The 15,999-nt window shown below is 31.5% G+C and overlaps 1 protein-coding gene across 1 annotated transcript in view; it reads left to right on the top strand.

Annotated features, from left to right (window-relative positions):
* Positions 1–5,603: 5,603 nt before the first annotated feature.
* The window catches only part of LOC108911074 (centaurin-gamma-1A), a 250,801-nt gene continuing 240,405 nt past the window's right edge, over positions 5,604–15,999 (top strand). Inside the window, exon 1 of the mRNA XM_018715909.1 lies at positions 5,604–6,034. Coding sequence (XP_018571425.1) covers positions 5,860–6,034 — 175 coding nt within the window. The 5' untranslated portion in view covers positions 5,604–5,859. The remainder of the gene's footprint in view (positions 6,035–15,999) is intronic.

The raw sequence follows: 15,999 nt of genomic DNA, 5'->3' as shown, positions 1-15,999 counted from the left end.
ATAAATCGACCCAATCAGCCGCATGCAATTTTACTGAACAAATTTATAAATTGATGGATAAAGGCATGCATGTTGCAGGCATTTTCTTTGATTGACGCGTGCATTTGACTGTGTCAATCTGTCATTTGTTGAAAGCAAGTTATACAATATGGGATTTAGAGGGATATTCTTAAATTGGTTGATCCACTATCTCACTGATAGATCCATGTGTGTTAAAATAAATGAGTGTATTTCGGAAACTAGAAATATTGATTTAAGCGTACCTCAGGGATCCGGGCTGGGTCCATTAATATTTTTGCTATATGTTAACGATTTAGTACAACATTTTGACTCTTCCGCACTAACGTTGTTTGCTGACGATATATCTCTAGTGATCTCGGCACGGACCCTCAAGGAACTTACTGCAAATTGTGAAAATGTTATTGATTGTTTTGTAAAGTGGTGTGACTGCAATAATCTTATTATCAATATTAAAAAAACAAAAGTTCTGTACTTTCGCTCTCTTAGCGCGCCTGATGCTAAGCTGTGCCTACATTTTAATAACTTTATTTTACATTCTTCGGAGAGTTCTAAGTTTTTAGGTGTTCATCTTGATTATCAATTAACCAGGGCATGAACATGTGGATGTTCTCAGTAGGTCACTCAATATATCGTTTTACACAATTTCTCGTGTTAAGAATACTATGCCGCTGTGTGCACTACTAAATGTAGGTATACTACAACTTAGTATACTGTCATATTTCTTATAACGTAATTTTGTGGGGCAACTCAGTCAGCAGTAATCGAATATTTGTGGCCCAGAAACGGATCCTTAGGAAAATATTTGGCATTAATTCTCGTGAAACATGCAGAAATTTATTCGCGGAAAACAAAATATTGACGGTTCCCTGCATCTACATCTATAAAATATTAATATATGTTAGAGATAATTTTAGTAAAAACTCTCGTTATCATGAATATTCCACGCGGAATTGCGGTTTATTGAGTGTTCTGAAGCATAAAACTACTAAATTTGAAATGTCTCCTATGCACCAGGGCATCAAATTTTATAATAAACTTCCACATTACTATACATCTAAAGATAAGGGAATGTTTAAAAAATTAATTAAAGAAATGCTACTCATCAAATTATATTACCTACAGCACTGAAGAATATTTAAATGACAATTTGTAATCAGAGATATGTGTATAAATATGTCTTGTGCTTGTCTTTGTACATTGACCTGTCCTATACATTTTTGTCTCAAAGGATTAATAAATATTATTATTATTATTATAAAAAAACTGTGCTATGTAAAAACTGCACCATTTTACTGCATACTTCTCATATCCATAAAATGCACAGTTTTCAAGAAAAACTTTTCATTCAGTGCTGCACTATTTTTTATTAATATTGGTTAAATAGAGCCTTCATAAATGTTTACAAGAAGCCACGTGACCCTCGAGCTTATTCAACCAACATTGCAGGGTTGGTACTGGTAATGAAAAATCTTGGCGCCACAAATATTAANTTATTATTATTTTTCATAAAAAGAAGTAATATTAAATATTTAATTTACAATATTTAAAAAAACTACATAATTTCCAAAACACAGAAAAAATGTTGGATTAGTTTTGAGGCAAACAATTTTTTTTGTAATTAAAACTCTTGGAAATGATTTTTGCACTAGAGTAAGCATTCGAGATTTGTGGAAGGAAAAATACAGCAACTGAATACTTCGAACAATTTCTTTTTCTAACGATCCTTCTGAAATATACATTTTATGTTCTAACTTTTCCTTTCTATTCCTCCTTTTACTATTTAAAGTATGATGGTCGCTGTCAGTTCTATGGAAGCGTTGGATGTAACCAGTTGCAAAGGCCACTGCGAAACATATCAGAGGATCACCATTGTATGAGGAGATGTTCAGTCCGTAGCGATCTTAGATCCACTAAGAATCGAAATGAATATTAGGATCATCAGGGCAGATTCAGGAGTTCCAATTGCGGGTTCGCCCCACAGAGCGTAGGCCGAGAACAATAAGAGAAGGTCAAATATTCTTAGCTAAAGTTAAGGAAGTGTTTGAAAATTATGAAATGTTTATTTTTAATCAATCATTCAAAGATTATTCTACTTGATAAAGTGAAATAAAGTAAATGAATGAAATGAAATTGTATAAAAATTAAATCTATTGTATTTCAAAAACTGTTCATTTCATCGAAATAAATGCAGATTACCTAATTTAAAGAAAAATCTTCAGAGTACCTATATAAAATAATATTTTTTTGCTTGAGTGCATGATATCTGTTAAAATTTTGGAAAAATATATATGGCACTTTCATTTCTTGATACCTAGTAACAGTAAAAGATCGGATTTAACATAAAATCATGTATTCAGTATAAATAAAATGCCAAAATTATATTGGATTATATCAGGTGGTTTCAAATTTAGACAACAATAACTAGGTACCCCCTTGGGGCCCGACATCTCCTTTATGAGGAACATTAGGAAAATAATTATATCACGTACTAGTGTTATTTTGACCTCCCCTAGAAGCATCCGAGACATTAGTAGACATCTTGCGCAGTTTGCTCTTTTGAGGAATCAGAAATGAAAACACTATTTGATTTGTAGACTAAGACTAAAACAACTTCTTGTTTTCCTTATTTTTTTATATTTTCTATTAGATATTTTTCTCAAATTGAGAGCGTAATATGTCATGGTAGCACCTTTAATAGCAAGTACATATAAATATTGTCAAATCTGAAATTTGTGTGTTTAACATAAGTACAGCAGTCAACTAGACAGTCATGCGTTTTCCGTCATCTAGACTTTTGTGTTCACCTGTGAACAAAAAAAGCATTTGCCAAAACAAGTTACTTATTTGAAGTCATACTTTAGCTACGCCTGTATCAAGTTTTATTTACTGAGATAGGTACTATAAAAAAGGAGAATATGAACAAATCTGTAAGAAATCTAATCAGGTGCAAACGTGCCCTGTTTGTTTATAACATTTAATTATAGACTGCGCAATTTACCATTAACTTACTTCGGTTTATGGAACCGATTTTTGGATGAATTTCTGTTGAGAAATGAACGTTTGGTATTAAACGTTGAGATCAAGAAATGTGTTTCACAATAGAAGACTTGGCACAGCTAATGGATCAAGTGATCGTTATTTTATTCGTGACACATTCCATATTAGTTTCCCTCAAATTTCACATTCGTTGCTGCGTGATCGCCACTGTATAATCCGAATTACCTGGTTTATTAAATAGATTCTGGAAATGTTAAATGACAACGTAAGGAAAATCACATAATCAGTGAAAGCTTATTTCTGTGAATCACTATACAAAATGTAAGAAGTAGATTCCTAGTTTTCTACAGTATACCGAGATTATGTAAAGATTCGATTTTTCAGCACAAGTCCGTGTTGAACGAGCTGTAGTTGACGATCAAGTCAGCTATAAACACTGGTGAAATTCATCCGCTGATTCTGGTATACTTTTAAGAAATTTCCTAGTAAGCGGATTTGATCTGTTTCACAATCCTCAAATACATTTATAAAAGAAATCATTAAAACTTAAAGTCCTAAAGAGCTTGACTGACTCATACGGAAGAAAATCATAATTATTTCCAGTATTTTAAACTTAAACAGCCTGAGTTGTTATTCTTAGACTTAGAGTAAGTTGATAACATTAGCTATTTACTAGAAAAAACGCATCTAATATTTATTAACACCCTAAGAATGATAAAATTTTGCAATATATTGAGGCAAGCTTTAAACCGTTTTTTATATGATTGTTAAGTATGCAGTTTTATTAAATCAACTTTAATTTCACATAAATAAGAATGAATTTTTAAAAATTTGAAGATAATTTACCGAATTTTTTTTACAAAAATTGCAAAAAATTGCGAAATAGTCTAAAGCAGCAACTTCGGTTTTTCGTAGGAATGGTTAATGTTACTGAATTAGAACAAGAGTAATTTCTTCTGTTATCTTTGCTGTTCTTTAATTCGCAAATAAAAAAGTCATTCATTTTGTTTCCAATAATGGCCGTTTAAGTCCTTTAAGGCTTTAGAATTTTGATGAATTTTCTTAGTAGTTTTTTACCAGTAACATATTATGTATACACTAAATTTGAATAAATTTTTTTAGTTTTTATTGTCATTTCAACCTGGGTATTTGATGTAGGAAGGTGTATCAAAATCACAGGTTGCAAATCAAGAGCTTTATTTGAATGCTGAAGATATTTCAATAAATCATGTTCAAGGCTGTCAACTGAAAAGAATAGGGCATTGACTAGGTCAAAATCCTTTGAAATATATTCATGAAAATTTAATGTTTTCACCACAACAAAATCTTTGTTTAATTTATGTTCCACATTTCGTTTTTCAGCGTATGAACCAGTTGTGTAGGTAGCTACATACTTGTTTCTCATCAGTGTCTAGATATGTACCTGTTTACCAAAACATAACAATTCCATTACGTCAAAGATCAACTAAGTATATAAAATAAGCATATGTTTGAAATTTCTTTTATGTATTGGTGCTGAATATTAATTATCAATAAAATCTTGATACAGATGAAAGTTAGAGTACTGAGTTTTATTGCACGTCATAGAAAATATAGGGTGTTTTGTTACTGGAATTTGGTACGGAGACGTTTCTGATAGACTTTTAATAAATATTGTTGCATTATTTAATTAAATTTTCTCTTGTTTAATAATTTGAAAGGTATTTCTGAATTTATTAATGTTGAAATTATCTACAATGGTTAAAAAAGGTATTCCAATATTCCGTATAGTTAAGTGACGATTTAACTAAACTTCAACCCAAAAGGCTTCGTTAACCACCAGTTGATGCCAAAGTTGGTAAAAAATAGATGTTTTCTAATAACTTTAAACGTCTTTTCTGATTAGAATAAAATTTGCCATGTTAGTACTCTGTATAGATTTCACTTTTTGATATAGGAACCCAATTAATTGCATTTACAAATATTGGAAAAAATATCCCTACTTATATTTTTTTGGATTTCAGTTCTTACTTCATATAAAGCTACAAGAAAGTTTTTTGCTCTTTGCGTAATTTATTTGGCGGGCACCAATACAAATGTTGCATTACCATTTTCCTCAAAGTCCGTAAAATTATCTAATAACATCGATATTTAAACCTATAAGCACGCTTCTGTTTGGCGACTTATGTTTAAAATGTTAGAAATGAAATATAAACAGAAAAATAATAATTCAATTTTGTAAGAAAATTGTTGATTTATAATGAGAGAAATGAGAAATGAGTGTCTCACTCGAATCGTTTGGAATAGTTGAAATAATAATGCTTAGCCCGTATTCTACTTACAATTCAATTATTACGAGTTAAAATTTGATGCTGTGGCGATAACTCTGCCGTCAGTACCATCTAGTGGCCAGAGATCGAACTACAACTTGGCCATTAGCCATTATAGTTTCCCTTAATCGAAAATTATTTATCTATTTCTGTTCATTAAATTCTACTTAGAAATCTGTTTCGTTTTTATGACAGTGTCCCAGGTAGTTAAAATTCTTTGCGTAGCATGTTCTTGTCGCTTTTATCGCGGAAATATACAAATGGTGAGTGAGTAGAGGGAGTGTACAGTCGTTCTACACCTAACCTATTAATTTTTATATATTTTGTTATTAAATATCATGAATACGTTCCTCGAAATATTTGTTAAATTACAGTATGTTAGTGGCGTCAAAGTTAGTGATGGGCTTTACAATTTTAAGTAACAATTCCAGTTGATTAGTGCTGTGTTATTTATAAACAAGAGTAGTTGTCAATATTGTTATGTTTACCTGTGTGCAATAATTAATCTTTTATTTCGTAAAGTGACGCAATAATGAATTCACGAGTGCATTTACAACCCTTTCTCAACAATTCCCTTGCGATCAGACAAGAAATTCAAAGATTTGAAAGTGTTCATCCTTCGATTTATGCAATTTACGATCTGATAGGTCTAATACCGGATGGAATCATCGCTCAACAGATAAGGGATCACGTCGTTTGCATTGAAGGTAAGATTTAAAATTTTCTATCAGCTGTTTATATTTTCTGTAATTTTGTGCGCCATAATAATTAAAATCTTTGTATCAACTTCATTAATATTACAGTTAAAACTGCTACGAGGTCAATAAAAAGTACAGGTACCTAGGTACATTTAATAATTTAAGGACGTGCATGGAGGTTAATTAAGTAGGTACCACGTTTATTTTATACAAACCCAATTATTGGCACACTAACGGTAAAAAAATACCGACCATTTCTTCCGAATGTACAATATAACAATTACAGTATATACTGCTTTCGGTTTCTTGTGGTGCATTTAAATTACGGTAAAACTGGTTTAAATGTAACGTAACCTATTTGGTTACCTACTTACATAAATTGATGAAATGTGTATAAAGTACTAAAATACTTATTGACAGTACACAAAATAGCTATTTCCATAGCTACTTGTCTGTGACCTTCTACTTGGATTTTAAACAATACTAATACGAGCTGCATGTACCTACTTCTGAGGGTAGGTAGCTACTTTTATAAATTCAAAGCTCAACTAAACATTGGATTTCAATAATTAATCCTTTTTATACAATTATATATTTACCCTTAATACTTTTTAGGCGAAATTTCTAAGTAAAATCTGCCTATATAGGTATTGTAAGTAGTAGGTACCTAATTAAGTAATAATTAAATTTGTCATTAAGTAAATTTTTTTTAATTTCTATTTTAAACAAATAGAAACAGTTTTAAAAATAGCAGTGCAAAGGTACCCATCTCGGTACCCATAAAATTGTATTTTATTAATCACCATGACGATTAATTACTTATATGTCGACTATTTTTGGAACAGATTTTATTTGTACCTGTTTATTATGCTATTATTATGTGTATTCTGTAATTTTGTGTAATTTTGTGTAATTTAAACATGTTATATAATAAATAAAATTGCGTATCAAATAAAAAATAATATTTCTTATCAAATAAAAAATTGCTACGGCACTACCTGCGCTAACTTTAAATCAGAGACACTCCAATTTTGGTTAAAAAATATAATTTGCATTTTATTGCAGAATTGTTCGGATAAATTTTAATTTTCTTTAAATATGCAAGTATTCAAATGAAGTTTGGAATGCATACGGAATGTTAAAGACAGTGGCGTGGCATTTAAGAAAAAAAACATGCCTATACAACTTCTTGCTACTAAATTCGTTCAATTCGAATTATTTATAAAAACTTCCATCAAAATATTATAAGTACATATTATTTTAATTCTGAGGTTAATTCTAATGTTCTAAATTACATATATTTACACATTATTACACACACAACAATTATAGACCTCGTTATATTGCAAACTATTACAAGCATAATTTGCAAAAATTTGTTTTTAAGGTAACCCCATGGAAATGTATTCAGAGAATTTTAATCAATGCTATTAGTTAGTTACTGAATATTTACGAATTTACGTATCCAAAAGTTAAAAGTCTTACTCAGTCAGTATCAGAATATTAGGTATTGAAAATGAGTTTTGGTCCTAACTTTGGTAACAATACATATTATATAATTCAGAAATTTACTGAATATTACTTTTAATTTTTGGATGGGTAGATTTGGCTATATTCACTTGCCTGCAAATAACCCCTATTTAAGCCATCTGTATACATAATTGCGAGTTTACCCCCTAAAAACAACCGTAATGACGAGAAACAAAATATTCCGGATAGGTACTCGTAATAAAATCCGAGAATTAGAATTAATAAATTTGAAAAAGGAAATAATAGCAAAATCGATAAATTAATTAAAACGCAATTATATGTTGTGCTTAGAACAAACTGAAAGCTATTTTGAACATTTATTCTAGACCTCGTTCTAGACAATAAAATTTCTAACTTTCATTTACATACTTTTTTTCGTGTTGAAAACGTAGGGAAAATATGGGTGAGTGCTTAAATATTCTCCTATATTTCTCAAACGGTCGGACCAAATATACAGGCTCTTACAAATTCGCTTCTCACTACAGGGATCTCGGAAACGGTAAGAGATACGAAGTAGCTTAAATGGGGACAAAGTTGCGTAATTGGGGGACTAACATTATGCCTCCAAAAAATCAAGGCTAACATGATTAGTTTTCGAAATATTTGAAAAAAACAAAATTTTGGAAATCCTCTTTTGTTTAATTTCTGCCTTGTTTGAGGTGATATTGAAAGAAGAACACTTTCTCATGGCCACTTTTTGCCCTCTATCGAATGGCATAATCAATTTTTATATGTAACGTTTCGTCCCTCCAGGACCATCATGAACTTCATTTTTTTAAATACGACCCTGGAAAATTTATTACATTTTTTGCAAGCCTTCATGATTGGGATACTGTACTACCTCAGTCATCAAAAATTCATCTTCAGTGTATTCGTTCCAAATTTATCTTAATTTTTTATTTAGATTTCTTTGTTTATTGAATTATCGTACACAGTGTCGTTAGACCCTGGAAGTACATCTAGTTATTTAAACTATTACCACCACGCATTAAAATAAAACATTATTAGAGTTTTATTCCCGTGTCCATAGTTATTTCTAGGCTTCTCGAGTGTTCAAAATTCAAACAAATTACGATCTATTTTTTCAGGATATTCATACAAATACATCTGACATGCTCTTTCACAGTTGCAGTTACAGATAGACTAAATTTTGATAATATTACGCTGATATTCATTTTCAACCTTTGCCAAAACGAAAGTGTTTTTAAACATTTACTAAAATTTTTTAAAGAATAATGTTCAGTTGACGATTTAGTTGTTCATAATATGCATTTTTAAGAATTACTTTGTCATAATAAAATTAAAATTGTAATAATGTTTTAATTTTGACGCAACAACTTATTGAATTATGTATGACCAAGTGATGGTAATAGTTAATAATAATAAATGTTTTATTGTAACGCCTGGTGGTAATAGTTTAAATAACTAGATGGATTTTACAGGGTCTAACGACACTTACAGTGTACGATAATTCAATAAACAAAGAAATCTAAATAAAACATTTAGATAAATTTGGAACGAATACACTGAAGATGAATTTTTCGAGGCAAAACGTCTAAATCCGGTTCGGGCTGAGGCAGTACAGTGCTGGGGGTCATGAAGGCTTGCAAAAAATGTAATAAAATTTCTAGGGTCGCATTTAAAAAAAATAAGTTAATGATGGTTCGGAGAGACGAAACTTCGGACGAAACGTTACATAGAAAAATTTATTATGCCATCCGATAGAGGGCAAAAAATGGCTATGACAAAGTGTTCTTCTTTTTTCAATATCATATCAAACAAGGCTGAAATGAAACCAAAACGGATTTCCAAAATTTCGTTTTTTTTAAATATTTCGAAAACTAATCATGTTAGCCTTGATTTTTTAGAGGCATAATGTTGGTCCCCCTGATTACGCAACTTCCTAACTCTTACCGTTTCCGAGATCCCTATAGTGAGAAGCGAATTTGTAACAGCTTGTATATCTACTAGCCAAAATCAGCTATTATAAATCAAGAATGAAGAAAATCAAAAAATAAGTATATAGGGCTTCCATTAGAAGAAAAAACATAAGTTTGGTTTGCTACGCTTTTTGGGAATACCCTGTACAAACTTCAATATCATCATAAAAATCTTCTACTTGATAGCTACTACTTTTTCATTTGACATTTTTTCCAATATTGCTATATACTATTAGTTAATATTAAATATTATTAAATTTTAATAACACCTGCCATTAAAGAAGTCAAGTTGAAGAACAATTACCACAATGGAAATATGATATTAGCGGGCTTCTTGTATCCTTCACAGCTCAAATGAAGGTTAGTTAGCAAAATGTAAGATTCGACTTTTATATAGTTATATAAATATGTGTAATGTTTGTGAGAAGTAATAATAAATCTAACAAAAAAGATAACGCACTGTAAGAGGGACAGGAACTCGATTATCAGGTATGGCCCACTAGGTCTACGGGTCCACATCTGAGTCAATATTTGTTGAATTTTATAACTGTCTTCGAAACATCGCGATAAACTACCTTGGTTGATCCCTCTCGTCTTAACAATGAAAAAACCAAGGGTAACGATTTTACCCAAACGATTTTTAAGGGCTTTATTCGCTCGTCTTCTCGTCTTCTCTAGTAATACGATGGTTTTTTGGGTTGTTATGCCGTGGTCTGTGTACCAAGTCGCAGGCAATTACCTTTTACTTCCTTGGCATTAGTTAGGAATATTTGATCTACCTGCCTTTGTTGTTCTCAGGCTAGTCTCTGTGGGGGAGGATCGCTTATTACAACTTTTAGGTCCCCCCTGATGTTCATTTCGGTTCTTATTGGATCTACGTACTCCTCAGGCAATCACCTGAGATGTCCTATGTGGCCTCTGCAATTGGTCGCATTCAATGCTTCCAAATGTCGGCATCGTCAGTGGCGGCGACCGAGGTGGCGACTGAGGTAGAACGGCGAAACGTTTGAAAGCATTGGACAAGATATGAAAAAAGGAGTTTAATGGATTCTATTTCTAATAATAATTCGAACAATAAGAGAGCTGTAGTCAACAGAGTGTCTCAAAGTGTAATGTATTACAGCCCGATCACACGGTTATTTTGTCGAATTGATCAAAATGTTGAACGGGATAGAGGCGAATACACGGTTATTTTAGCAGGAACTAAGTAGGACTATAATGAATTTAAATATGTCGGGTAACGTTGGCCTATTTTTCAGAGTTTTTAAATATAGATTTCATGTCGAAATTCCCAACACGTGGTTTTTCGATGGAATCTACTTTATGTATCTTGAAGGTAATATTTTTACCAGTACTGCATTAAAAATTGTATACATATTTTTCAAATTAAGTAAGTACATAGGTACGTTACGTTAATTTCAGGTAGACATTAAAGTAAATGACTTTGATAAAAAAATCATGATTTTTATCAAAGGCTTATGTTAAGGATAAAGATAATGAATACATAATTTACTTTCTTGTTCCATATCTTCGAATTAGTAAATTATTCATTCAAATAATAATATTTGATTAGGTTGTAGGACTTAGCTTTAATTTTAAAGATATTAATAATAATTACTATTTGATAATATATTATAAGGATGATACTTTTTAGGAGTTTCTATAGATAAATTAGGGAAAATAATTGTAGAAATACCCTAATTAATTAATGGCAAAATCCTACAAAAATATACAATACATGAACATTTTTGCAGGAAATCGTTCGCAGTTCTTCAGAATCACCGCAGTGACGCAGAAATCTCTTGCAGTCATGCAGAAATCGCCCGCAATCCTATTCGCAATCCCGCAGTCACTGAAATAGCTTAAAATAACCTTTGGTGGAGTTTACGATTGTTAGTTAGCAAGCATTTAACATTGTTATTGAAAGCAATCCCTAGTTTTAGTAACAAGAAAAGTACCTGAATAATAAATTACTAACGCATAAGTAAGCTAAATGTACGATGTTTAAATCTAAGTTATTATAATTTATTAATTAATAACAGAATTAGCAAAAAAATAGTAAATTCATTGAAGCCATTGAAATGAAGACGTTTTTAAGGTCCAAACCCCTTCACAGTTTGAAGAGTAGATGGGGGAGAATAGGCAACGTGAAAAGTGCATTAACCTGGAAAAAAAGAAAAACTGCCACTAAGTATAGTATTGTTCGGCGTTTAAGGGCCCCATATTCTTTAAATAGTGTTTTCCGCAAAGACAAATAATTTCAAACATTTAATAACTGAATAATCTAAAGCTTATCAAATAATAGGAATGTTATGTCATACCACCTGAGTATTTTCAAAGACGCCGCAGTAAAACGAATAAACAGGTGCAAAAAACGATCAAACCATCCAGGTTTTAGGTACTGAAATCTACGAAAATACTAACTTTTTTATATATAATTCCACATGTAAATGTTCTTATAACATTTACTTGCTTAGTCCTACATATAAAATTGTTTACTTTTATTTATAAGTACGTGAAAATAATTCTTAAAATGTAGGGTTAGAATAACAGCAAACGAATGTTTTACAAACGCTTTTTTTTAGTTATTATTTTATTTGGGTAAATTTAAATGGTAACAATGAATAAACAAAACATCAAGGATTTTATTTTTGTGCTTACTTTTGTTCTACACGTTTTACTTTTAAAGATTTCAGTACCTAAAAACGCCAGAAATTTCACTATTTCTCGGCCGGGAATATGGCCACCTTAAATTCCATTTTTCGAATAGGAAATCATGTTGGGAAAAATGCTTAGGTCATGTATACATTTCTTCGCCAAAGGGATTTTTCCTCGGTCTTACAAATCTCATGATTTTTGCCTTTTTTCAAAAGAAATGCTGTACCTATACAACATTTTATATTTGTTTCTACCTACTCTTTTCATTTAATTCCAAAGCTTTCCTCTCGGGAAATACGATTAGAAATTTACGATGTACATGAAATTCCGAACGTTCACTTTAACGAAATTGATACACGTAATATACTTCAAATACCGCCCTAACAACCTTAACTTAGTAAAATATGTCTCAAAAACTGAGCCCATTACCACGCCATATTTAACATTATTTTTGTACCTATTTCTAAAACACGTTCTAGCTCCTCTTCACCATCGGATGCTGTCCCGTCAACAACTCTTAAAACGGCTATATTTTATATTTCCGGTGAGCTTAAAGTTACGCTAAATTTGAATTAAAATGTTAACCTTATATTAATATTCATTTACGAAACACTATCTGTCTCTTTGTTACCATCGGAAACCTGCCCTGCCACTGCGAGCTACCCCTGAAAAAGTGAAATATTCTGTTTCAACTACCATTTTAAATTTGAACTAAAATTTTAACTTTTTTATTTACATTTATACTGACTTATAAATAGTATATTGTTATATTATGATTAAAAGTGTTACTTTTCTGGTGAGTAAATTTTGTATTTGCTAGGCGAAGCGTATTATAGCCGAGCGGAGGCAAAATTGCGAGACAAAAAAGACATTTTTAATCCGAACACAAAACAAGATATTTTTTCTCCAACCGAAATCCTCCATTTATTTATTAATTTGTGCTTTGAAGCTATTCAAACCAAATTTGGATAATATAGTAGGCAAATAGGATAATATGTCGATGTAGTCTTGGGTACTTTGTCAAACAATAGTATACTATATTTGATCTATGGTCAAACATTAGTCGCCATATTGCCAATTGAGTTCATTTGTGATTGTTTGTGGTTTAAATTGCTGAAAATTCTGTATAAATGGAATCTAATGAAGATTTAGCACACCTGAGGAGTATGCGAAAGAAGTTTCTTTGAATCTTCTCCCAAAGAAATCTCGAGAAATGTATGAATGTGTGTACCAACGTTTTATGGATTGACGCAAAGAAAAAAGAACATTAAGTTGTATTCAATTTCTCAAACTTAGCAAATAAAATAAAGCGGTCAACGCTTTGGTCACAATATTCAATGTTGCGGTCAACGTTGGATATAAAGAAGGGGATTGTTATAAGCAAATATTCAAAGCTACATGCTTTCCTCAAGATACAAAATGAGGGATATGTATGCAAGTTGATTGCTTTTTGAATAGTGCACCTGATAATTTATATTTGACGATGACGGTAAACTCTTTAAAAATAAAGGAACAAAATTTTTAAAAAGCTTCTTTGTAGGTCGTCTTAATATTGGGGGATGCACGCGCATGCCGTTCTGATGAATTAGCCAATTTAACAATTGATAATGTTGAAGATGTGAAATCCGCCTTAATTATAAAAATTCCCAGTACCAAAACCAAGAGACCACGTTCTTTTACTGTGCTGGGAGACAATTATTTAAGTTTTTATCGAAAATATGTTGCTTCACGTCCACCCTGATAACGTCGATTATTTCTCAGATATGTTAGTGGAAAGTGTCATCGAATGGTGGTCGGTATTCATAAAATCAGTGCCGCCTCGCAAGAAGTGGCAAAATTTTTGAAGCTAAACAACTGGAAAGAGTACAGAGTGGACACGTATTACGATGAACGTCTGCTAACCTTTTAGTTGACGGCAGTTCTGACCTCACTTGTCTTAAAATACACGGAGGATGTATATCGAACAGTGTGGCGTAAGGCTACATTCAAGACACACTTTTGAATAAAGAAAATATTGCGAAAAGGATACTTAAAGTTGATAGTGGTAATGATAAACCAAGCACCTTTGCCATTTCTGATTTCACACCATCTGGAAATAATATAACTACTAATGAAAACATGTTGGACTGCTTTGAGAATTGTTCCAAGAATGAGGGTAGTGACAGTTTCAGTGGTTTATTTAATTTTAATACTTACTTGTTCAAACTGTGTTTAATATCAATGTGGATCTCGATGTGGATAAACAAAAATTATTGTAAATATTGTTGTATAAACTTTTATAAATTAAAAGTTGTCTAGGATTAAAAGTGCATACTTTTGTTGCTAAGATACCATTTTTTTCTCAGTAAGGAAAATGTCAACTATAGAGACTTCTGAGAGTAAAAAACTGTGGTTGGAGAAAACATTTTTGCCGTTTATTGTCATATCGTCATATGGTCATCTCGCCAACTACCAACCAGTTATATTTTATATCCCCTACATGAAGCTTAAGACCATAATACATTTTAACTAAACTGTAAACGTTTCATTTATATTGATTTATAAAAACTTCCTGCTCTTCATTGCCCTCAGTACTACCCTTAAACCAATTATTGTAAATTATATCCTCGGTATCAATATTTTAACTAAATTGTGAATTGCATTTATATTGATTTACAACAAACGTTACAGCTCCCAGAAAACACCTTAACAAATATAGATGCGTAACGGCTTTTCAGAAAAACGATTTTGAAAAATGTTATTCAAATTTGGAGTGAACTGATAGTTATCTCCAGCACTCTATATTATATCCCCAACATAAAGCTTAAGGTCCCGATAGATTTTAACCGAAACGCTAAAACTACATTTATAGTTAATTTATAAAAACATTATTAAGGGTACCTAGTTGAAGTTGGCTTATAATGTCAACAAAGGGCAGTACCTAGAAGTTTTTGTGAATCATAATAAGTGTAATTAGTTAATTTAGTTAAAATCTACCATGGCTTTAATATAAAGGGAATATAAAGTACAAAGCTTTCATATATAATAATTATAAGCCACCTTGCCAGTAATTTTATTTGCAATAGTAACTTTATTTCTTTTACGTTGGTAAAATTAAAAAATACTAAAAATCAAAATTACCGAAAATTATATTAAAACATAACATTCTGATTCACCGGCTAGTGATTGGTATAATTTTTCAAGAGATTTTATTCAACCGATCAGCGATCGCATGCTCTCGAGCTTAGATGTAACGGTTTCTCATTGTGGTTGTAAACGAATATTGGCGACGCTAAGATTTAGGAATTTTTAGTTGATAGTTCCGGCTGTGAAATGTCGAAGCTCGGCGGTCACATGGCTTGTAATGATTTATGAAGGCTCTGTATAACCGGTGTAAGGGTATTTAACGGCGCGGGTTCCTATGGCAACGAAGAGCAGTAATAGTTGTTATAAATAAATATAAATTAATGTTAACAATTTAGTTCAAACCAATTATGGCCTTAAGTTGATATCGGGGACATAAAATATTAATGGTGTAAGGGTAGGTTCCATTGGCAACGAAGAGTAGTAATAGTTGTATAAATCTATACAGGGTGATTCATTAACAATGAGAAAGTCGAAAGCTGAAGATACTACACGCGAAATGGTGACCATTGGCGCAAACATGCCTTATCCGAAAGTTGATAGTTTCGGAAATACAGGGTGTTGAAAGTTAAAATTTTAAATCGTTTTTTTGCGATTATTCTGAAAATATGTAGGTTAGGAACTTGAAAATTTGTGAAACTATATTTTTTTAGGCGACGAATAAGATGCGTGTTGTAATTTCAGCATTGCTCATAGAGGGCGCCACTTACGACCAATTTTACC

Source organism: Anoplophora glabripennis, unplaced genomic scaffold (genome assembly GCF_000390285.2).
Source record: "Anoplophora glabripennis isolate ALB-LARVAE unplaced genomic scaffold, Agla_2.0 scaffold500, whole genome shotgun sequence".
Lineage (NCBI taxonomy): Eukaryota > Metazoa > Arthropoda > Insecta > Coleoptera > Cerambycidae > Anoplophora > Anoplophora glabripennis.
Note: the sequence above shows the minus strand (reverse complement) of the source record. Positions and strands in the feature narration are given on the sequence as shown.